This window comes from Panthera uncia, chromosome X (genome assembly GCF_023721935.1).
Source record: "Panthera uncia isolate 11264 chromosome X, Puncia_PCG_1.0, whole genome shotgun sequence".
Lineage (NCBI taxonomy): Eukaryota > Metazoa > Chordata > Mammalia > Carnivora > Felidae > Panthera > Panthera uncia.
In genome coordinates, this window is record NC_064817.1 from 92593919 (window position 1) to 92619626 (window position 25708).

The following is a 25708-nucleotide window of genomic DNA, read 5'->3' on the forward strand; positions in this document are numbered from 1 at the left end:
TGTAAGAATTTCCCTCACGTTAAGTGTGGGTGGCAACAAATATTCGGAGAGAAAGAGTAACTGGAGGCCTTACGTCGGCGCAGCTCCAGCAACAAATCCATCATTGATCCATGAAACTGGCACACTCCCCAAGTAGCTCTCATGGACCCCACCCTCTGGCCGGCAGGGTCGTATCTAGGGATCTCAATTAGAAATCTTGTAGTACCTAGGGCAGGTTATTTCCGAAACGCTAGAGGTGATGGACTTGCCTATGTCCTAGAGGTGGTGGGATATCCTGGGCTTGGATACCTTAAGACGACGTAAATGCTGATGACACAATGCCAGCGTCTCCCGACAGCATTTCCTCACAAGGGAAAAAAAGGACTCAACACCACCCCTCTGAAGATGCCCGTCTTTGCATCTGCCGAGTTAGGGGACGAGTCGATCTGTACGACCCCACCCACGCCGGGCGCTCTCCCTCAGAACCGAGGCACCACGCCGCCCCTGCGCAGGTTCTCGGCTCCTCCCTTCAGGAGGCTCTTCTCCGCCCCCCTCCGCTACTTCCGGCCCTCGCCGAACGCGCTCAACGCGCTTGCGCCGTTTTGATAGGCCTCTCGGGTGGAAGAAATCTGAGCGCCGCCGCTCTGGAACCGCCCCCGCCTTCTCTTCGCCCCGCCCACGCTTTCACCGGCCCCTCCCGAAATCTCGCGAGGTTAGGTGCGCGTCCGTATTTTGCGGGCAACTGGCTCTCCCAGCTGCTGTAATTGCTGCTGCGGGAGAAATTGGAGCTGCTGTCGTCGGCGAGCCCGCCCTCCCCCACAGAGAGCCACCGCCTCTTCTCTCGCTCTCCTTGTACACCTATCGCCGGGAGCGGCGGCAGCAACAGTCCCTGGACCCACCGCCGCCTACTCAGGCTGCCGCTCGGCCGGTCATCCTCGCAGCCCGGCAGCTGACGGCGGCCCCTTGCCCCTCACCGGCACCTCACTCTAGATAGTCCGCTCCGTCCCTGTCCTCGCCCGGGACCCACCTCCCCACGGTCTCGCCGGGGTGGAGGACGACGAGGAGGAGACGAAAGTCACCCTCCCTCCAGGCGGCGTCGGCCCCCTCACCCGCGGGTGTGTCCTATAAATGGCGTCGGAAAGCGACACCGAGGAATTCTTTGATGCCCCCGAAGATGTGCACCTAGGGGGCGGCGACCCTGTGGGGTAAGTCACTGGAGCTACGGCCCAGAAGCCGGGCGCTCCAGTCCCCCGGCTTCCCCCAGTGCCTCCCCACCGCACCCCTCCCGGGTCCCGCTGTGTCCGCCACCGCTGCTCCTCGGTGTCTCGCTCGGGCACTTCAGAGGGACTCGGGGGAGGGGGAATCGCCCACCTCGGCCAAACCCCCTCCATTCCCTGGGCGAGCGGTCCCTGGGGCTACGGAGCCCCTTTCTCGTCTCGTCCGGCTTTCTTCGAGGTGGGACAGTTTACGTGCCCGAGAGCCGGCGATCTGTATTGGTGGGGTTCCGCGCTTTACCTCTGAAACATCCGTTTTGGCCTTGGGGACCACGGATTAAAGGAGAAATTGCATTTCTCGTTTGTTTTTTTCTGGTGCCGCTAACTTGCCTGTTCGTTTCAGAGGTGGCCGTAACTGTTCGCCGTCCTCTTTTCGTTGCCCAGAAAGAGAAGGAGCGGGGGGGGAAGGTTGGGTATTTACTTCGGGGAGTCCTCTAGCTGATGTACTCTAGATCAACAGTGTTTTATTAAAATAGCACCTTACGGCGAGGCAAAGGAAATCGAAGACGAGGTCCTTCCCATTCGGGAGGACGCTGTCTTAAAAGGAGAGCCGGACGCAATTGTACACAACCGGCTACAGAGATACAAACAAGTGCTGAGTAATCTGGTGGTTGGAAGGAGAGCCACAGCTTTGTGTCATTTATCTAATTCTGCAAGATGTTTTAGTGATGATTAGTATGGGAGATTCTGAGTAAGGAAGTGCAGTAGTTGGAATGCTCCGCTTGCCTGGGACTTGTTCTTACCCACTCCTCCTCTTCTCAAAGTTGAAACGGGATTTAAAGCTATTTCGCCGAACTCTTCTGCGGGCTTGTGTGGAAGTAGAGGCAGGGAAATGTATTTTCGTGCTGTAAGAACTTGAGAATTGGTGAACTTCGTATGTTAGTGTCAGTAGACGCTGTATGGTTACAGGCGTTGATCTGCCTTCAATTCTCAAGCTTACCCCCATGGAAGAAATATCATGTTTGCTGCAAATCAAGTTATTTGTACTTTCTAGAAGACATTCGAAAGCCTAATATATATTATATATGATATATACCCAAAGAGTTACAGCACGAAAATCAGAAATGTTCATTGGTAGGTCGCAGATGTGTTTCCACCAACCTTCCTATCACTATTAAAAGATTTTTGGGTGGCAGTGGCCAATCTTGAGATGGCACGCAGTCTCCTTCAAGTTCAGTATCTGAAACAAGCTCATCGCTAGACAGTGGAGGATTGAAAATACTTTTGGATTTCCAAATACATTGGATACCCTCAAAATTCTGTTTTTGTGCTTTTCCCCTCAAAGTAAGGAACTGTTGATTTAGGTTAAATGACAGACCTTTTGAATGTGTGTGGAGTGGGGGGAGGAAATAACAATCTATGTATATGATTGTAATCAATTTAGAAATATGTGAGTATTGTTTCTTTTCAATGAACGAAACATTTAATTTTGAAGGACAGTTATATCAGGAGTGTATATTATCTAGCTTAGTACCTGGCACAGAGGAAGAACTCAAATGTCCATTCCCTTCTCCTTCCTTTCTTGGAGTTAACAAATTTAACTTCACACGGTGCTTACTTTGGGAGGAAGTATGCAGAACTTGGAGCTATTTAACTTATTTGAACCCAGTGAGTCATCTTGATAGAATTAATAGAATCACTTTTTGCCTCTTGGGATAATAGAGCTTCTCAAGCACTTTGATCCTTCTGTAGTAGGTGAAAAGTAAAAACGTCTTTTGGGATCCACCCTTCTAATTTTGACTCTATAACCTGTCCAAATATTCAACGTGTTGAGCTGTATGGATAAAACTATGGTGTCAGTCTGTGAATTTCACGGTTTCATTCTGTATTCGTGGGAGAAATTTGGAAGAGAATTAGACTCATCTGGAGAATTGAATCTGAAAAGAACTAGCAGTACTGGGAGGACTGAAAAAGGTTGGCATCATTAACATTTCCTCTACCCTTTGTGACAGGTTTTGTCTTTTGCATAACGTACTGTGAAGAGATTTGGCCGGGTAACTAACAACCTAGAAATGCAGTGAGAAATCTTGATTTGTGGAAACAGATGGTGTCACTGGATATCTGGTTATCAGAAATGCCTTCTGTCCCTTGATAGGAATTGGAGTGGCACACCGTGCAAACTCTAAGAGGTTAACAGACTGAGTTTGCAAACTAAGAAGTGTTCCTTGCTGTTGGGTGTGCCACAGTACACAGACCATTTCATGAAATTTAGTGAACTGATTAGACAGTCGAGAGTTATCTCATATGTTTTGTTAATCAGAATCCAAATACACAGTCCGTTTCCTAAAATTGATTTATTTCTTCTGTTCCCCTCCAGTGGTATCTTCAACTTTGTTGTTCTAGTCTTGGAAAGCAAATTTAGTAAGTTAAAAATCAGCCCTGCTTTTTAATAGACAGACTTCATTCTAGTCCAGCCTACTTTTCCATAGTGGCAGATCATCTCCACTTGCCCAGCTTTGCAATATGCACCACATTTGTAAAGCTTTCTTTTGAGTGATATTTTAGCTCAGATTTCCTTGTTCTCTCCGTTTTTATATATGAGGAACCTTAGGCTTCAGAGAGGTTAATGAATTGGCCTATGAGACACACAGCTTTGTAAGTGACAGCTAGGATTTGAAGCCAGTTCTTCAGACTCCTAGTCCAGTATTTTTTTTTTTTTTTTTTTTTGCAGTATGTCATAGCTGCCTCACATTTTGTGTGTGTGTGTGTGTGTCTGTCTGTCTGTCTAGAGGCGGGGGTGGGGCGGGGATATCTTCTTCCAAGAGATTCTGGAGTAAATTGCTTTAGGACCAGCTTGCTAAATTGAACTGATGCATCTGTTTAAAAGCAGCAGCCTGCTTTTTGGTTCTCTTGACTAGAAATTTCCACTTTCTCTTTCAGGAATGTGTATTTTGTTGTATCAGATAAGAATTTAATAAGATCCTAGCATGTTACAGGTAGAAGGGGCATACAGTTAACTTTCTACATATAAAATATTGTGAAAACCAAAGCCTAAAGAGGGGAAATGACTTGTCCAAGGTGCCACAGCAAATTAATGTCAATGAGGACTGGAATCCAGGTCAGTCTCACAGTCTAGCGTTCTTTTTGCTACTATGCTGTCTTTTGATAAAGCAGGAAAGGGAGGAGGAAGTGAGGTATAGTAGAAAAAAAGCCCTGGACTCTGAGTCATTTCATTTCCTCATCTTTAAATTGAGATTACACTCTGAGAACTCCTGCAACTCTAAAAGTCTGTCATCGTGTTGAGGTTTAATAGTGTGCTTTTATTGATAAGCTTTTGTTCTTGGGAAATCTTTCCATGATTTTTTAAAAAAGTTTTTAGTTTAGCAGACTTGATGATATTTGGTACATGATTCAAGACCCATTGATTTTAAGTTAAATGTTTACTGGGTAAATTAGATATAAGATGAATGCTCCTGCTAGTTTGTGTGGATTATACATACATACGCATACTAAAGGCTGGCAGTGAGAACATGTTATGAAAATAAATGTGACCTTTTGAGCATTCTTTCTTTATTATTTTTTTTAATGGCAACCAAAATATTTTTGAGGCCTTGGAAGGAAGGATAGAATGGTTGACATTTTTAGAATAGGAAAGGATCAGAGATCATTCAGTCCAGCCCTCCCATTTAACTGTGAAAGAGAAAACGAGGCTCAGTGAGGGAAGGCAACACATTGCTAATTAGTAGCAGACTTGAAACTAGAACCCAAGTCTCCTGATTCCTCATTTATACCATGTTGCCTTGTCTGTGGAAGGAGGGAAAATACTGCTAGCTATCCCTGCTCTAGGTTACTGGCCCTTACCCTGTTAGTGGGATCTTAAGATGGTCTGTCTACCTTGATTCTGTTTTTTCATGCCCTGCTGTCAGAGGATATTGACTGTTCTGTCTAGGATTCTAACTTTTGCCCACTAATTTTCTCCAAATCAGGATGAAAACAGGTGGCAGAAAGGTTGATCTAAGAACAGTGGTTGTTATTTAGTTCAGTTTCAGGAGTCTAGGAAGAAACAAAAGAAAAAGGAGTCTAGTTAGTATTAACCCCACTCCATCTTTTTTCTTTTTTTTTTTTTTTTTTTTTTTTTTAAAGTAGGCTCCTTGCCCAATGTGGGGCTTGAACTCACGACCCTGGGATCAAGAGTTGCATGCTCTACCAGCTGAACCAAGCAGGAGCCCCACCAGTCTATCATTTTAGATTGAAGTAATGGTGAAATCTTGATTTTTAAATGATGAGAACTGAGATCAAACTGTCCTGAAGAATAGTTCAGTCTAAAAGCAACAAGTTGCATAGCTGCCTTTGTTGAAACGCAGCTTCTCACTTTACTTAAGCATCAGAAACATTTCTTTCTGAGAGAAAATTGATACAAGTTTCAATAAAAAAAATTTGTGCAGTATGGGTTACTTTAGGAAAGATTCCTTAAAAATGGCTGTTCATGGGTTGGCATTTAATCAGATTATATTTATAAATCATGGATTATATTTGATTGCCTTTGACTTTGTGGATTGATAGAAATATATTTGTAAATGCTGTTTATCACACCCACGTAACATTATATGGAGGTGGGGAGAGGGACCTACATATAAGGTAAATTCAGGCTCTAAATTTAGTGGCCTCCAACTATCAATTGGTGACTCATGGAGGTAGAACAGTCTGTATTAGTATGGCAATTTGGGGACTCAATTTGAATCTGTACAAACTCCTATTAACTGAAAACTTTACTCCGTTCTTGTGATAACTGCATAAAATAGGGTAGATAAAATTTGATTTTTAAAATCTTGAAAGCCTACATCCTTGTAGGATGGTGACAATTCAGTTGTAGCCCTACAGAACAGCAAATGATTTCTAATTATTGGTATTTGAGACCTAAGTGTGTAACCTATACACTCCACAACCATCCATGTGTTCTCCTCATTGTTTTAACTGTAGATAAAGTCGAGTGACTTTGCTAGGAAAGCCCCTTGAAGACACTGTTTGTTTCCTCCTCATACTCTGCCCACAATTCTGGTAATTACTTCCGGGGTAGTGTAGGTGGAAGAAGGGTTTGGTTGATGGGGGTAGTGGTTAGAGGTGGTGAATAGAGACCCAAGTTAAAAGGCTGCTTCCTGGAGTATAGATAACTGAGCTAAAACAAAGCACACCAGTTACTATTGTTTTACATTCACACCTACATAGTGGGAATTAAATAATCCTTTTTGTAAAAGATTAATATCCCATAAGAAATAACCTCAAACAAAATTTAAAGTAACAAAAATTGTAGGTACTTTATGATATCCTCCTGACGTCTAAATTGAACTGGTAAATAACCTACATTTCTGTTTTCTACCCAGAGTTAAACTGATTTCTACAAACGTTCACAAAGTCTTTTCCCCTCTAGCTGTCTGTCAAATTATGCAGCTAAACAGCTAAACCTTTAATTGGGTGCTTTCCTTACTCTTCAGAGCAGAACCCTATTCTTCAAACTGAGCGGTCTTTGTGTTAGTTTGTCATCTCGTGATTCAAAATTGAAGAAAAAGCACGTGAGACATAGTGTGGGCCTCATACCTGATGGCAATCCCAATGTTTTCCCCAGTCAGTATACAAATTTATCTTGGTTACCATAGCAACCAGCCTATCAGTTATTCTTCTAGCTCTTTTGCCTTCTCTCAGCTACTAGGATTACCATATAATCAGGTTCTGCTAAAGCTCTTCAGGTCTTAGCATTTTATTACCAGCTGCAGCTGTCTGGCAGTTTACAGTTTGGCATTCCATCAGGGTCAATTAGTTTTAAGTCCACAAAACCTTTTTGTCTCCAAACATTTTAAGCATACAGAATTTAACAAGAATGCATTTAGGGAACGGTTCCTCATACTCCTGTTCTCAGTTCCATTGTTAGTCATTGTCTTGAAGATTGAGTACATTGCACAACTGACATCCGATGGCCATCCTTTTGTGATACAAGCTAGAATAAATTTCAAGATCAAGAGTGACCATTTAAGAAATGTATTTGTAAATGTGATTTTAGACTTGGTATCATCACACACTAAATGAAGTGACCCAAAAGCACCTTGATTTATCAGCAGCTACCAAATAAGTAATCTGGCTTCTAACAAAAATGATTTCTGTATGTTGTAGAAAGAATGTTTAGCCCTTAGATTAATTCATTCTAATTTGAGAAAAATTGTTTAGAAATTTAATAGGAAGGGTTATCTTTCCTTTGCAGCCTTGGAATAAACAGGAAAATTCTGAAAGGTAAAGACTGAATTATTATATGGGTCTTTATAATAGAAGTCTTCATATTTACTTGACAAGTACATTTTTTATCTCTTAAAAACCTCAGAATTCATGAAAATAAAATAGTTTTGAACCATAAGACTTTACTTGTCTTGCTAAAAATAAGGATATTGAAGGGGCACCTGGTTGGCTCAGTCAATAGAGCATGCAACTCTTAATCTTGGGGTCGTGAGTTCCAGCCCCACATTGGGCATAGAGTTTACTTTGAAAAGAAGAAGCAGCGGGGAGGGGTGTGCCTGGCTGACTCAGTCAGGGGAGCGACCGACTCTGGATCTCAGCTCAGGTTTTGATCTCAGGGTTGTGAGTTCAAGCCCCGAGCTGGGTTCAATGCTGGGTATGGAGCCTACTTAAAACAAAAATAAACAAACAAAAAAATATATTGAACAAATATTTAGGATATATAAACTGCTGGTATTTGTGTTAGTGTTTGTCTTTGGTGCTCATGCTTGTTAATATTGTAGGGTGTAGTAGTGACTTCTAAATATGCACAATTAATCTCTGACATTAAGTGACATAATCACTATGATTTAGTAAATAGTATCCATTTCCATACATAACGATAAATAATCTTTTAAAAATCAAAGTAGAATTTTAGTCTTAAGATTTTTTTTTTTTTTTTTTTTTTTTTTTTGCGGGGGTGGCTCCTGGGTGGCTCAGTCAGTTGAGTGTACGACTTTGGCTCAGGTCATGGTCTCACAGATAGTGAGTTCGAGCCCTGTGTCAGGCTCTGTCAGAGCCTGGAGCCTGCTTCGGATTCTATTTCTCCCTCTCTCTCTGCCCCTTCCCCGCTCATGCGTTCTCTCTCTCTCTCTCCCTCTGTCTCAGAAATAAATAAACATTAAAAAAAATTTTTTTTTAATTTAAAAAAAGATTTTTTTTTTTTTTACTTTTCAAAGTGTGTTTATCTTTTTATTTTTTTTTAGAGAGAGTGCGCGTGCGTGTGTGTGTGCACGGAGGAGGAGAGAGAAAATCTTAAGCAGGCAACACTGGGCTCAATCCCATGATCCTGGGATCATGACCTGAGCCAAAATCAAGAGTTGGATGCTCAACCTACTGAGCCACCCAGACGTCCCAAGTGTTTATCTTGTTAAATAAAAGATTATTTTGTAAGACTGTAAGTTTATGAAATGATTAAATCTTCCTGGTTTGAATTTTTATTGAAATTGTGATTAGAACGGTTTCATTTTAAGACTTGTGTATCCTAATCAAAACTGTGGTTAAATTCTGCTAATGCTCCAAGGAGAACTTTATTTTAGTTGCACAAATAGATTTAGGGGCAGTAAAAGGTTTACTTTGTCCACGGGGCCCCAATCCTTAACATTTTTAGAAAGAAGGAGGTGGGCAGGGGGGAGAGAAAATGTGTTTTGGTTTTTTTTTGTTTTTTTTTTAAAGGCCAAGCATGAAGCATAAAATTTTTGGAAGGTTCTGACAGAAAATTTTAACAATATTTTCCAGTAGGCAGCCTGTACAGAGCAAGCCATACCTGTATAAAACCTACTTGACCAATACTAATTGTCACAGACTATTCCAGTACAAATTCATTGAACTGTAGGCATTCTTACAGGTCAGACTTTCTAGAGAACCAGTAAATAGAATGTAGAGCTGTATTCAAACCCACTGGTTACTAAATAGGCTCAAAAGAAGAGGTGAGAGTGTTTTTTCTGGCATTGCTCTTGAACTGGAAAAACTAGCCATGGATGAACTTAATATCCATAGTTCTCTTTTAAATTTGTTCCTGAAAGTCTGTTTAAATTGACTGAGGAGAATCCTCAGGGAGACTGAGGAAATCCTCTTTCTGGTTATTAGCAGTACTATTAACAATTTGTGTGTTTTTTAAAAAATCTCCTTTAAAATACACTTATCTACTCCTGTCAAACTGAAATGGCAGGTTGTTTGAACATTTCTGCAGGCTCAGTTCTACTCCACTTATTCCCAGCTGTCTCCTTCCTCGATTACCCAATGTCATCAGTACAGAGATTCAATAACTTATTGTCTGTCCCTTAAAACTGAGAAGGGACCATGATGGCTGACATATAATGGGTGGATCTTTGAGAACAAGCAAGGGAAAGATTGGTTAAATTGGATATTGTAAATACATTGGTAAGTGGGATTGGTTAGCATCGCAGGTGAGGGTAGTTCATTGGGTTAGTGGAAGGTAGGTGAGCAGAATGAATAAATAGGTAGCTTGAGAAAACTAGTACCTTTGTGGGGTGCCCGGCTGGCTCAGTCGGAGGAGCATACGACTCTTGATCTTGAGGTTCTGAGTTTGAGCCCCACATTGGGTGTAGAGATTACTAAAAAATAATAATAATAATAATAATAAAAACCCCACTAACACCTTTGTGAGTGAAAGTGAGTAGGTTTGTCAATATTTTGCAATTGGTATTTTGACTTTCTTGGATTGGCTTTAGAGATTATGGCTAATGACTGAGATCAGTTGTTTTTCCTTTAAGTGAACTTTACTATCCCTCTTTTGTTCCACGTCATAGCTCTTAGCTATTGACTTCTAACCTTTGCCTTATTTCCCAGCATAGAGAGATGTCCACAGCTGATGTGTAGTAGTGAAAGAAAGGTCTAGATGGTGATAGGGATGGTGAGTAGGCATGCTCTGTGGTGTTCCACTTCTCTTCACATTTTCTTCTACTTTTGAACTTCCTGGTTCTCTCAAATCTGTACTCCCACCCCCACACCAGTTCCTATTAAGAGCAAAGAGGGAGGAAATGGAGGGGGCTGAGGCAAGGACAGTGGTTTGGATTTATGGAACCCTTGTAACTTGAGGACGCCCTGTACTCAGCAAATATTAAATGTTAACAGTGAAGCCTTGGGAGGTGTTTCCAGTTATCCCATAGCCATATCAATTCCTTGTTACCAACTGGTTCTTCCAGGGATGAATGTGTTCACAGCAAGAAAGAAGTATTATGTTGTTACTTGTAAAGAATGGTAATGCCATACTCTCTACCAATGTTGGGCATTAGTTTTCAACGTACTCTTGGTTACATTATCTCTTCTGATTATCCTGCAGTTCTGTGAAACAGAAGGACAATTTTTGTGAGACAGGTAGGACAATTATTACCCTAATTTTGCAAATAAAACTCAGGGTAGATAAGGGCCAGCCAGCAAAAGTGGAGCTTTACCACTTTGTGGTAATTAAGATGATGGTTTTGAATGAAGATATAAAACATTAGGTTTTGCCCTACTTTTCTTTTCTAAACTATAAACATTTGTGATGTTAAGTTTTAAATGTGAATTCTTAGAATGATGAGACTAACTCTTCTGCTGTTTGGGTATGTGTAATTCATTTAAAACAATGAAAAGTATCTATATAATTTTTTTAAATGTTTATTTACTTTTGAGAGAGATAGAGTGCGAGTGGAGGAGGGGCAGAAAGGGAGGGAGACACAGAATCAGAAGCAGGCTCCAGGCTCTGAGCCCTAGGCATAGAGCCCGATGGGGCCTCGAACTCAGAAACCACGACCTGAGCCAAAGTCAGATGCTTAACCGACTGAGCCACCCCGGCGCCACTACAAAGTATATTTTTAATGTTTATTTATTTTGAGAGAGACAGAGCCAGTGTGAGTAGGGGAGGGGCAGAGAGAGAGACTCTGAAGCAGGCTCCATGCTCAGAAGGTAGGCTGCTGCGGAGCTTGATCCCACCACCTGGGAAATCATGACCTGAGCCGAAATCAAGAGTTAGAGGCTTAACTGACTGAGCCACCTAGGCGTCCCCCCAAAAGCAATATATATATTTTAAGTTTACTTGTTTATTTTGAAAGAGAGAAAGAGCCAGTATGGGAGGGGCAGGGAGAGAGAGAATCCCAAACAGGCTCCATGCTCAGCCCAGAGCCTGACTCGGGGCTCAATCTCATGAATTGGGAGATCATGACCTGAACCGAAATCAAGAGTCGAACGCTTAAGCAACTGAGCCACCCAGGCGCCCCAAAAAGCAGTATTTTTAATGTTCTTTTTAAGCGCTGATGGAATTGATTATGGTACAGTAGCTAGGTCAGAAAATGACCTTGCTACTGAAAGCGCTGGAATCCCAGATACTGCTACTGCATTTCAAAGGGTATGTTCTTTGTTCCTAAGGGAAAACCCCTCAAGATGTGAGCCAGTGCTGATGGGGCTTCTGTGTTCTGTGCCTCATCAAAACGTCTTGATCCTGGATTTTTTTTCCCTGTATTTGTTTTGTAGATTGTTGTCAGTTGTTTATTTAGGCCACGGTTTTGTGGCTTTCTTTCTTTCTTTTTCTTTCTTTCTTTCTTTTTCTTCTTCTCCTTTTTTTTTTTTTTTTTTAGTATAACTGATTCATATTTTTGGCTACAAGCCACTAATTGGAAACACCATGTTTTGTTTTGTTTTTCTTCCCCTTCAAAGGTGTGTTTTAGCAGTCACAATGAATGCATGTGGTAGTTATTAATATTTTCCACCTAATCAAACCTCTTCTGGCTGTCAAATTAATGGGAAAAATGCATTCATAGTAGCTAAGTAATTACAAAACCTACATTGTCAGTAATTACCATTTAGGCTATAAATAAGATTGAATAGCCTTTTTTATAATCAATAATAAACTTGCCACTCAGAATGTTTTACGTAGGTAAGCATTCTAGGTAATTTGAGATTTTTCTAGAGTGTTTATCAAGTATCTAATACATATTTCATTAAAGAATGCAGAAGTAGAAATTCAGATACATAAAGCATGGTAATCAAATTTATAAAATAAAATGCTTGGGATGCCTGGCTGGCTCAGTCGGTTAAGCGTCCAACTTTAGCTCAGGTCATGATCTCATGGTTCTTGGGTTCGAGCCCCAAGTCAGGCTCTGTGCTTGCTGACAGCTTCGGATTCTGTGTCTTTCTCTCTGCCCCTCCCCCACTCACACCCTATTTCTCTCTGTCTCTCAAAAGTGAATAAATGTTAAAAAAAAATTTAAATAAAATGCTTAATATTAAATGTACAGAAATATGTTCATTTTTCTATTATTCATGATATGGAGGGAGAACATGAATAATTAAAAGCTACCACTTATACCAAAACCTCAGTTCAGTCATTAGTTTACAACTTCCTTTCCCATCAAACCTTTTATCACAGCAGTAAATTTTTTTTTAAATTTTAAAAAGAAATGGTTTGCTTTGATTTTTTTTGTTTGTTAGTTTTGTTCCTCTGCCCATCTTTGGTGTTGAGCAGTAAACTCAGAAGGAGAAAAGCAAAGGATCTCAAAGTCTGAGTAATCAGTTCACTGATTATAGAATTTATTTATGTAAAGTTTTTTTATTTTTTTAATTTTTTTAAATGTTTTATTATTTATTTTTGAGACAGAGAGAGACAGAGCATGAACGGGGGAGGGTCAGAGAGAGAGGGAGACACAGAATCTGAAGCAGGCTCCAGGCTCTGAGCTGTCAGCACATAGCCCGACGCGGGGCTCGAACTCACAGACCATGAGATCATGACCTGAGCCGAAGTCGGACGCTCAACCGACTGAGCCACCCAGGCGCCCCTTATGTAAAGTTTTTAAAGAGGGGGTTGTGACAGATTCTTCAGAGCTCTAATTTTTATATAGGGTGACCTTAGAAGTTATTGGCATTTACTTTTTTTTTTAAGTAAGCTCTATGCCCACCATTCAGCTTGAACTCATGACCCCAAGATCAAGAGTCACATGCTCTACCAAGTAAGTCAGTCAGGTGGGACTCAATGTGGGACTCAAACTCATGACCCCAAGATCAAGAGTCCCATGCTCCACCTACTGAGCCAGCCAGGCACCCGGGGCATTTACTTTTTAAGATTAGTACACTATAGGGTGTTTTAGATAATTTACAGAATCATATTAGCACATTAACTTGATAACACTTCTGATACAGCCTGTAGTCCAACCTCTTGTTTACTTTTTAAAAAATAAGTTAAAAGTGATTTAGCATGACTGCATTAGTATTGACTTCTCCAGGCAGTCATAAATTTAGTTACCTGTTTCTGTTATGATTTTACTAAAAATTACTTTTTTTTTTTTTTTTTAAGCAGCCTCCACGCTGGGCATAGAGCCCATCACAGCGCATGAACTCACAACCCTGAGATCAAGACATGAGCTGAGATCAAGAGTCAGACGCTTAACAGACTAAGCCACCCAGGCGCCCCTAAAAATTACTTTTTTTTCCTAGTTTAATTTAGAGAGAGAGAGCAAGGGAGGGGGGCAGAAGCAGAGAGAGAGAGAATTTCAAGCAGGGTCCACACTCAGTGAGGGAGCCTGACACAGGGCTTGATCTCACAACTGCAAGATCATGATCTGAGCCAAAGTCAAGAGTCAGATGCTTAACCGACTGAGCCACCCAGGCACCCTTTACAAATTACTTTAAGTCATTAATAGATATGATTGTTAACTAACCCCCTTTAACAAATTGGGACATTGTGAAATAGATGTCTTCTCCTGGAGTTATTGTTTCAATGTGGGTATTTATTGAATGGCTGTAAATGTGCAAAGTAGAATGTTTTTAGTTTAGAATTTTTGAGTGGGCCCAGGGAATGGATATGCTTTTCTGTTATTTTTGTCAGTAAGTAGATTATCAAGATATTCCTTCAGGAATATGGCATAAAACTACATAAATTATGTAAATCAATTTTGAAAAATCAAGTTGTCATTTTAGACAAAATACACACAGTTGCTTAAGAGTCTATTTTTAAAGTTTGTAATTACTTTATATGTGACTAGATTTATGTTTCTTCATGAGGTGTTATTTTATTAAAGATCATTTATAAATATTGCCACAAAACCTGCTTTCAAAAAACAGCCATTGTGCCAAATTTTTCACCATCTATTCCCATTAATGTCATTGACAAAATAGTTATTAGGTACTTTAGATACATTGTTCTTGGCTTTCATAGTATTTAAAACATAAAATGGCCTTTCAAAGAATACTAGAAGTAGTAATTCACATCTTGAGGGATTCAGTTAATTCCTTATTTGATAATTATAAGTATGTTCTTGGCTTTTTATTAATCTTGTTAATAAGTCAGTATTACCATGTATCTAGGGAAATATGAATGAGTCCTATTTTCAACTGCCTAGTGAAAACATGACATGATAGGTTATACTAGGAAAATAAGACTTGTTTGTGATTGCCTAGCACTTATGTTTTTCCTGCTATTCCTAGGCTTTTCAGGTTTAGTTGGGATTGTCACTTTTGGTAGTAGCCAACTTAAAATAGAGCTCTGAGAATGGATGTGATACTGTCATAAATGATTTGATTTTGAAAAGCTAGCAAATGATTCTCTCTTAGATCCCATTTCTTTAATTTGAGGACTGTTGTTAGTTGAAGGTGTTACTTGACTTCCACTTTCTATGGGTGACTTTATTACTTCACATATGATTAATAAAATGTCCCATAAGAATGTAACTAATAAGATCCGTAAATACACTTCAATACCAACGAACAGTATTGCATACCAAATTTTAAAAACTATGCACTTAGAGCAAGATTTAAAAAATAAAACGGGGCGCCTGGGTGGCTCAGTCGGTTAAGCGTCCGACTTCAGCTCAGGTCACGATCTCGCGGTCCGTGAGTTCGAGCCCCGCGTCGGGCTCTGGGCTGATGGCTCAGAGCCTGGAGCCTGCTTCCGATTCTGTGTCTCCCTCTCTCTCTGCCCCTCCCCGTTCATGCTCTGTCTCTCTCTGTCTCAAAAATAAATAAAAACGTTAAAAAAATTTTTTTTAAATAAAACAGTATCTTATCTAAATTTGAACTGTTTTCAATTTTTGTTCAACCTGGGGTTTGGGTTTTGTTTTAGTTTTTGGCTTTGTGTTTGATGTTGTTTTTCTGCCTGGCCTTAGTGGGTAGAAAATCTTTATGTCAGGGTGTTTTAATCACCAGAACCCTTCTGATTCATAATTTAGATTTAGCACTTTTGTGTTGATCTCAGTTTCCCCTAAGCAGACTATTTCCTATTCAGTTGACTGGGCTTTAGAAAGCAAAACTCTTCTGATTACCTGCTTACTCTAATGACTGGCTAAGGCCTTATCTATGCTCATATCCTGTTCACCTCAAGGGCCTTAGATTCTCCAGCACCTTCTTTGTACAGGAAAGCTGTTCTCTGTTCTGTGGATTCAGTTTCTTGACAAACTGTTGAGGCTCATCTTTTTCGTTTTCCTGATGGCAAAGGCGAAAGAAAAAAAAAAAGAGGAGGATAAAAACAAAATCAAGCTATAGAGTAATTCTCTGTTGGCCCCTGGTAGTCACCTTCCTAGAAGAACAGTGTTTTCCAGGCTACCAGCTTTATTCCAGCTGACTGACTCTACTCCCTCCTTCTATGTCGTTGCCTCTTTTTACCCTTTAGGAGCCTGTCAGGAATTTTGCAACCTGACAAGAGGCTTCTTCAGAGCCAACCACCTTTTTTTTCTCAGAGCCTAAAAAAAGGTGCATCCTCTTACTGACAGAAAAATACTTTGTTCGTCTGTTTTTCTGTGTGCTGCCAAATTGTTTGGGTATATTCTTTTCACCCAGTACAGTAAGAAGTCTGGAAACACGAATGTGAAGTGTGAGATTGCTTTTAATACTTTGTGTACTTTAGGAGGTGGGTCTTTGAGCTCCTCGTTGTTCAGTTGACCGTGAAGCAGGTGGCAGATGTAGGTTTAGTTTGCCCTCTTCTTCCTGCCTGCTCTCAGAAGGCTTACAGATTGTGTTTGTTTGTTTTTCGGATAACCCTCAGGTAAGAGGTAAAGAAACACCAAGCCCAAAAGGCAGAAGGATCTGTCTGTAGCTAAAGGGTGAGACACTAGAGGTAGGATGGTTTATGGGATCTGGCTCTTTGAAACCATACAAACGCAGTGTTCTTTTCTAAAGTAGACTTAAGCACTTGCTATGTGATTTTAAGGCCTGATTACCCTAAAGCCATAGCACATGAGTGATGAAGATTTAAGTTGAAAATTGGAAAAGGTGATCCAGTGATTGGAGAGAAACCACTTGCTGCAGCTCTGATAAACCAAGACTCCTATGCAGTCAGACATTTCAATACCTGGTTCCAAAAGATGAGCTTTGTGGTTAGTAAGCCAGGCAAAAGAGTGCATGTTACTAGCTTCTGTTTGGGGAATCTAATCCATGTACGTTCTTAATACACACCTGTATTGATTGCATCTGAAATATTTCTGGTATCCCTTTTTGTAAAGTGAAGCGTGTCCTAAAGTAGTTTTGTGTATATGGTAACTGAATCCCTTTATTTATTTAAAAGACATTTTTTGAATGTTTATTTTGGAGAGGGAGAGAGCGAGAATGAGGATCTGAAGCAGGCTCTGTGCTGACAGCAGGGAGCCCGATGCGGGGCTGAACTCACAAACCGTTAGATCATGACCTGAACCAAACTGGGACGCTTAACCGACTGAACTACCCAAATGCCCCTCTTTATGTATTTTGAAAGGTTTTATTTTTTAAAGTAATCTCTGCACCCAACATGGGGCTCAAACTCATGACCCCTAGATCAAGAATCACATGCTCCACCCACCGAGCTACCCAGGTGCCCCTTGAATCCCTTTTTAATGACAACATCATTTTAATTGATATTTATCTAGAAAGTTGGCTTGATGTTTATTTAACCTATATAGGTTAACCTCATTTTGAACATACTGAGGACAGCTTACAAATGATATGAATATGTTTACATAATGGTTATAAGTCAATTTACATATCTAGAGAATTTGGTTTTTTGGAGAGGGGACAATCCAAGCCAACATAATTAAGCTATTAATATACCTTCCTATTCTTCACTGAGTGTTTTTGAAAAATGTACTTAACTGCATATATACAGTGGTATTTGCATTTGGGCATACACACTGAATGCACCGTCTGGGAAAACTTTGAATTCACACATGTGCAAATTATTTTTTTTCTGGTCAGTGAACACTGTTGAATACTTAGATGAATGTTTATACAATGACATTGGCCATGCAGTTCTTCCCGCTTTGTCCCTTTATCACATAGCAACAGATCATAGGATTAATTGTCCACTTAATTAACTTGGGTGTGGAGTAGGGTTGCCTGATAAAATACAGGACTCCCGGTGAAATTCCAGTTTTAGATAAACATTTAATATTGAAAGTGTATTTGTTGTTTATCTGAAATTGGAATTTAACTGGGCAGCCTGTACTTCTGGTTGCTAAATCTGGCATCCCTTGGTGGGGGAGAAGCAGAAGACTGGTGGGTATGGGCACACTTAGGAGACTTAAATACAACTGGAGTGTGCAGTGATAAAAGGTAGCCTTTACTCTGACAGGAATACTAAGATTTTTGAGTGCAATGTTTATTTTAGGGTCCAACACTTTTTTCTTTGGAAGTGCATCAGTGAAAACAAAGCTCAGAAATAACAAAACTTAACAATACATTGTTCAGGGATACCTTATCTTTTTAAAATGATAAAGTAAGGGAACAATAAATCAAATCTGGGCTACCGGTTCCCTTTAAGAGAAAGGCAGCAGATGGAATAGGGCAACACAGTAGCTGTCCTAGTCTTCGTGCTATTCTCATTGTCAGGTAAGATGGTGAATCACAGTTCATTTTGTTTGTTATGCTTCATAGTTACATGTATGCGCTGCATATCAAATATAAAATATCAGTTTAAGAGTTAAAATATAGGTTGCAATGAAAACATCAGACTACCTGCAAAGTTTCACTGCCTGTACTTACCAAAATAAATCCCAGATCCCCCAAATAAAGAGGTATTCATTTCTTCCTTGTCTTCATCAGGTTAGCATCCTTAGTTCTGTATATCATTCTACTTGGTTTCTAGAACATTCACCAAATTGGTTTTTCTCTTGCAGATCTGTTCTCTTTCATCAGTGTTCCTCTTCAAATGTGTTCTTATCGGTGAGAAGTGGAGCAGAATCGAACCACTCCCCTTGCCCTGGCCATAATAGTTCCTCAGATTACACCAGCTATTGCAGCAGCCATATCACAGCCTTTGCTGTGTCTGAGCAATCAGCAGAAGTACCTAAATGTTTTTACATGGTTTGCTGTTAAGTTGTATATCCCCAATCATTCATTTTATATTTATCCCCACCCCATTGCATTCTGTTAAGACTGGCTTATTGTTGTAAACTCTTAAAATGTTTGTGGGTGCTGTCAGCTAGTATATTCTCTATGCTTCCCAACTTTGTGTCATCTGCCAATTAGGTAGATATGCCAGCAGTGTCCACGTTCAAGACATTAATAAGAATAAGTAGGATAGGGGCACCTGACTGGCTCAGTCATAGAGGGTGTGACTCTTGATCTTGGAGTTATAAGTTCGAGCCTCACATTGGGTGTAGAGATTACTTAAAAATAAAAAATAAAAAAAATCTTAAAAAAATAAGAAGGATAGAGTACAGTAGAAATTATTTGATAGTTCCTTATGGTTTTTCATTGATGCATTAATCAGCATACTTTGAGTAATGTTCAATCAGTTACAAACCCATCTAAGTGTATTCTAGCTTAACATCTCCTTGTTAATATCCTTGTCTAAAAGGATATTTTTGTGAGGGACCTGGCTGGCTCAGTCAGTGGAGCATGTGACTCTTGATCTCAAAGTTGTGAGTTCGAGGCTCACTTGGGTGTAGAGATGACTTAAAAATAAAATCTTTGGGGTGCCTGGGTGGCTCAATTGGTTAAATATTTGACTTCGGCTCAGGTCATGATCTCGCAGTTTGTGGGTTCGAGCCCCGTGTTGGGCGCCATACCGACAGCTCAGAGCCTGGAGCCTACTTCACATTCTGTGTCTCCCTCTCTCTCTGCCCCTCCCCTGCTCACGCTCTGCCTCTCTCTCACAAATAAAAATAAATAAATAAATAAATAAATAAATAAATAAATAAAATGAAATCTTTTTTTTTTTAAAGAGGATATCGGTGAGAATATTATAAAATTGAGTGCTTAAATCCAAATTTTTTTCACGTGTGTATAGTATTCTCTTTATATTCTAAGCCAGTTACCCTATCAAAAAAGGTAATTAGGTTAATCTTGTATGACAGGCTTTCTGTGAATGCTTACTGACTCTTTTTTTAAAACTAGGTTTTTGTTTTTGTTTCTTTTTTAGGTTTGTTTATTATTTATTTTGAGGGAGAGAGCACATATGCAAGCAGGAGAGAGGGAGACAGAGCTTGATCTCAGAAACTGTGAGATCATGACCTGAGCTGAAATCCAGAGTGTGGACACTTAACCCACTGAGCCACCTAAGGTGTCCTGAATGCTTACTGACTCTTAATGATTATCTTACCCATGCCTAGGGCCCTCAAACCATTTAACAGTGTGCTTAAGAATTTTGCTTGGAAATGGGGTGCCTGGGTGGCTTAGTCTGTTAAGTGTGCAACTTCGGCTCAGGTCATGATCTCGCAGCTTGTGAGTTCGAGCCACACGTCGGGCTCTGTGCTGACCGCTCACAACCTGGAGCCTGCTTCCAATTCTGTGTCTCCATCTCCCTCTCTCTCTCAGCCCCTACCCTGCTCACGTTCTGTCTGTCTCTCTCTCAAAAATAAACAAACATTAAAAATTTTTTTTTTTTGCTTGGGATTGACATCAAGCAAATCTGCTTATAGTTTTTAGCATTTACCTGCTTTCCATTATTGACTATTGAGTGTTTTTCTCATTTTCCTCTTCTATCCTACCTGATTCTTTAAAGGCTTTAGATAGGGAGGAAGCTGTGTACATTCTTAGGGTATGCTGGGATATAATTTGTCTGGGACGGGAGAACTGAACTCATTTAGATTATCTAGGTACTTTTATCTCCTTGAATGCTTTGGGATTCAGTTTCCTCATTACAATTTGTTTTTCCTTTTCTGGTTTGACTATCGGTAATCTTCACTAGAAAAAAAAGAATTGGAGCAGCCTTTTATATTATACTCTTTGTCTACATATAAACAGACCCGCACCTTTTGTTGTTCTTGTTCTGAATATAAATTAAAATAAAGGAAAGCTGTGTCTGGAATTTTTTTTAATCCGAGCACATTCTAAGCACCAGTCTTTCTGATATTGTTCTTATAGGTGTTTGCAGTTTTCTTTGGGTATGTGCACATTCCATCCCTCCAGCCTCTTGTGAAGGTTTTCCTTTAAAATATTTTTTATGATGTGACATGGTGGAGATGCAACCAACAAAATTCAGACCGTGAGAATTTCTACAGGATGGACGACCTCATTTCTTTGTTTGCTGTTGTTTGTTTGGGTGTTTTTTTAAAGACTATATTTTTAAGGCAGTTACAGGTTCGCAGCCAAATTGAAAGGAAGGTACAGAGATTCCCCATTTACCTCCTCCCATGCACACATGCAGAGCCTCCCACATTACCAGCATCCTCTGCCAGAGTGGTACACTTGTTACCCATTCAGGAGTCTACACTGACGCATCATAATCACCCATACATAGTCCGTAGTTTGCCATAGGGTTCACACTTGGTGTTGTACATTCTACTGGTTTGGACAAATGTATGACGGGTATCCCCCATTACAGTATCATACTGAATAGTTTCACTGCCCTAAAAATCCTCTTCAGGATGAATAAACTAGTTCTTCAACACATGAATAGCAAGAAATAAAAGAGATTGAAGGGGAACCTACTGATTGAGAGAGATGTGGCAACTGATTGTAACACGTGAACCTTATTTGGATATTAATTGAAATGAACCAACTGTAAAAAATACTTGAGACAATCTGGGCAGTATGAATTGTGTATCAAAGTATGAATCATGACTGTGTATAATAAGGTATTGTTAAATTGGTAATAGTGTTGTGGTTATGTCTTAAAAAATATCTTTTTTAGAGGGGCGCCTGGGTGGCTCAGTCAGTTAAGCGTCCGACTTCGGCTCAGGTCATGATCTCGCGGTTCGTGAGTTCGAGCCCCGCATCGGGCTCTGTGCTGACAGCTCAGAGCCTGGAGCCTGTTTCAGATTCTGTGTCTCCCTCTCTCTCTCTCTGACCCTCCCCCGTTCATGCTCTGTCTCTCTCTGTCTCAAAAATAAATAAACGTTAAAAAAATTTAAAAAAAAATATCTTTTTTAGATATGTATGACATTTTTATGGGTAAAAATAAAACAATTTCTGGGATTTGCTTCAAAATAATATGGCAGGGGTGTGGAGGGAAGAGTATTGATATTGATCATTATTGAACATGGCTGATATGTTGTACATGTGGGTTCATAATATTATTCTCCCAATTTTGTGTATGTTTGAAATGGCCACAATTAAAAGTTGGAAAAACTCCCCCAGAATATATTTTTATGGCCACAGTCCTTGTTACTAGCAGATTCAGGACTAAAACACAGATCTCCTGATTCCAGCTCTCAGTTTTTGTTGTTGTTGTTGTTGTTGTTGTTTTTTTACTATGTAGCTAAGCTTAATAGTCCTTCTACTTCCAAATTGATGTCATGTTGCCCTTTCAGTCTCTGGGATCCCCAAATCTTCCCTGGGAAATTTGTGGTGGTATTTTAGGTAATCAAGGCTTTAATAAATGGCCAGTTTTACTTGATTGGCTACCTACCCATGTGAAACCATGAAGGGTTTTTAGAATTATTAGGGTGAGTTCACAGGCTGCATGAGTTGTTAAAATCCGCAGAGACTTGAGTCCAAGTCCTAAGTAGGCCTTTGATCTTAGCTTAAGCTCTAGGAGGGTGGGGATCCTGTCGGCCTTGTTCACTGTTTTATTACACGTAGTGCCTAGCACAATGCTGGTACATGGTAAGCAGTAGGTAAAGGTTAAATGAATGGATTCATTTAACCATTCATTTAACCTTATTTAGCTTCTTTTCCTCACATGTGAAATGAGATTGTTGGTCTAAATGGTTGGTTGGTTTGTTTTTTGTTTTTAAGATTTTATTTTTAAGTAATCTCTACACCCAATGTGGGACTTGAACTTACACAACCCCGAGATCAAGAGTCGCATGCTCTACCCACTGAGCCAGCCAGGTGCCCCGGTCTAAATGGTTCTTAAGCTTCCTTCAAACACTTAAAAAAATTATTCTTCCTTTCTGACTGATTTTTTAAAGTCCTTTTAGAATTTTGAGAGGGATTACTGTAAATTTTTTTGGTGCTAGGTAACATCAATAGATAGGATACTCACTTCCAACACCTGTGACAGAAAACCCCACAGTTATGGTGCATCCAGATCTCTTGAAAATAGCCTCGTGCTATGCATTTTCTGTGAGATTGAGTTTGTTTTTTTAAAGTAAATGAGTACTGTTCTCGACATTACCAGAGAGTCAGGTTTAGCAAGTTCCAAAGTCAAGCTAAGAGGGTTAATAAAACGTGTTGCTTGCATATTTGTTAGTGTTCACTGAAATTGTATTGAATGCAGTATTATTTTGTCAGAGTTTTGTGCTTCCTGTGGAAACTTGGTGGGCAACCTTTTAGGTAAGTTGCAGTTTTTGTCATCAGATCCAAATCCAGGACCTACCTTTGCATTAGTGAACTTATTATTCTAATGAAATTTTGCTTGAGGTATGTGAAGGCTATCGCTGGATCAGGTCAGAGTGTATAAAAGAAAAACAATTCCTATACTGTCTTGCAAAATCCACAAAGCAATGTTTTGAAGCCACGTAAATTTTAAAAATAATGAATGTTGTGCAGACATTAAAATGAATTGGTTCTAAACACAAATACCCTAGCTGCAAAAGGAAAACTGTAATTAAAATGCTAAATGGATAGGGACTCTGAGAAAGCATCTGTCACACATTATTTTATATTCAAACATGAGCTTTGTTAGTATAAACTCAACATAACGAGTACATGAAAATAACTCTTTTAGAAACTAAGGTATAATGAATTAAGATATTCTATCTGTATTGTAAGTTACTGAAGTACAAATTTGAAAATTACTTTTATATTCAAAACCTGAGTGGAAACCACACTAAAAATAATTTTAATATTTGATCTGTAAGCCGTATAGGGTGTTTTTTTTTTTTAGCAGAATACCGATACTTTTTTAAAGCAGATTGTATTTTGAAGCTGTTTTAGAAGTTGCTTGTTTTTCATGTTTAAATTTAATAGTACAATTGGTAGACATGTTTTCAGTTTCAGAAACTGCTGCAAAAATCAAAGACTTTCTGTGTTTGTAACTAGTATTCGTATGTTGGAAGTTTTTCTTACACTATTAGGTAATCAAGGAAGTTTAGCCCTTTATATTTTTGCTCAACTTCATAAGAAGCACGTTTATTATTTGAATTAAGCTTTGTCAGATATTTAAATGTGTTGAAAATATTTCATTTAAAAATACCCTACAATAAAAACTTTTCAAATGAAAAAATGAACTTTTGAAGCTCTCATTTTGGTTTCTTAAGTTTTATTTAAGTGGGGTATACCACCAATACTTAAATATGTCTACCTGTTACTTCAGAGTTTCTTTTCTTTTCTTCCTCTTTTTTTTTTTTTTTTTTAAAGTAGGCTCTATACCTTAACATGGAGCTTGAACTCATGACCCTGAGATTGAGAGTTGCATGTTTTACCGACTGAGCCAGCCAGGTGCCCCATTTCAGAGTTTCTTCAAAATTTCTCTTGTGTGGGGTGCAATAAAAGTTATTTTATGTAGGCATTTGGACTTTTTCTGGGAAAAATTACTGACCTTAACCTGTAAACAGGAGGAATCTAATTTGCTATAATTAGTATCTACAGAAATCTTGAAGGACTATTTTTCTACTTAACTAGATGTATCAAAGTATTACTGGGCATTTCAGGATGTATGTGTGTTGGATTATGTCAGTGTTTCCTACAATTGTTCTCAATTTTAAGGGATATCAGAGGATATAAAATTTAGACCATTAATCATGGTATAAATTAACACCTTCACTCTCAAACTAATGAAGGGTCTTAAAATTTTCTAAAATTATGGGAAGTCTAAAAACTCATGCTTAAAGGTCATGTAGCTAGTTGGCTGGGAAAACCTAGAATAGAACTTAATTTTCTTGACCTCTAGATGCCCATTTCTCCTGTCTCCAAACTTGAACATGAATAGTTGTTTTCTTTAGGCACATAATCACCTTGAAATAGTATAATGTTCTTATCTCTACTTTGAAGTCAGAGACTGAGAAACAGAGAAGACTTGAGTGGTTGTCCAGGGATACCAAAGATTAGTGACACCTTGCTTACCTGACAGCCACTTCTTTGGTAATAGATTCTCCAGTACAGCTGAAAATAAGAAATAATCACTTAAACAGCCCCTGACCAATCAAACAATGTGCCATGAAGTCCACAGTAAAGTCGTGTAAAAATTTTTTCACGGGAGACTTTTACTGAGAATCTCTGGATTCTTCCTTTACCGTACAATTCCATTTTTAAAAACCTGGTTTCCCAGCTCAACGCAGATTAGAAGCAAAAATTAGAAAGGGAGGGAAGCTTTTAAAGACAGGCACATGGCCAACTGGAAGAAGTGACCAATTAAAGTGACCACTTAAATTGAGGAAAGTGATGCAAAACTGTAAAACACAGACATTCCAGGCATAATAGCCTGGGGTCCCGTAGTGTGAAGGCAAATAAATCCCCTGCAAATAAATGTCTCTGGAGGGCATTACTATATTAAAACATAGTGTGGTATTTGAGCATAATTACTCCAGGTCAGTAAGAAAGGGAAAATTGTATATCCTTTGTTTAAGAAGGTATTTGCAAGGGAAAGATTACTGGAAGGGCAAGGCTTAGCCTATAATGTACTTATTTACAAGCTGCTTTTGAAATGGAAATTCAAAAATAATTAAAATACTTTCAGAAGTTTGGCACTAAAAGAGAAGCTTCATCACTCTTGAACTTTTATATATGGAGCATTTCATTATTTTATTCCCTAGCAGTGCCAAATCAATTAGGTGTTAATTGTAGTTGTTAAAGGCAGATCAGGATTCAGAGCCTTTGACTTAGTCTAGTCCAACCCAAGAAGCAGCACTAATTGCCTTTACTTTGGTGTTCATAGCGCCAATTATAGTATTTTCATAATCATCATCTTTTAAGACCTTGCCCGGAAACGAGGCAATATTGCAAAGTATTTGAGAGAGTGGGCTCTTAGAGTCAGACTGCCTGGGGTCAGATTCTGGCCCTACAATTTACTAGCAGTGCAGTTTAGGTGACCTAATCTGACCCAAGCCTCAAATGTTTTGTTGTGTATAATAGGGAACGTAATAACACTACCTCATAGGAAAGTTGTGAGGACAAAAGAAGTTAAAACTAAGTCAAGTCTTAGCAAGGTTTTGGGCACATGCTTAATAAAAGATGGCCATTGTTTCGTT

General features: G+C 39.5%; 1 protein-coding gene across 1 annotated transcript in view; it reads left to right on the top strand.

The window, feature by feature from the left end:
• Positions 1-685: 685 nt before the first annotated feature.
• The window catches only part of WDR44 (WD repeat domain 44), an 81173-nt gene continuing 56150 nt past the window's right edge, over positions 686-25708 (top strand). Inside the window, exon 1 of the mRNA XM_049644756.1 lies at positions 686-1184. Within this exon, the coding sequence (XP_049500713.1) occupies positions 1108-1184 (77 nt within the window). The 5' untranslated portion in view covers positions 686-1107. The remainder of the gene's footprint in view (positions 1185-25708) is intronic.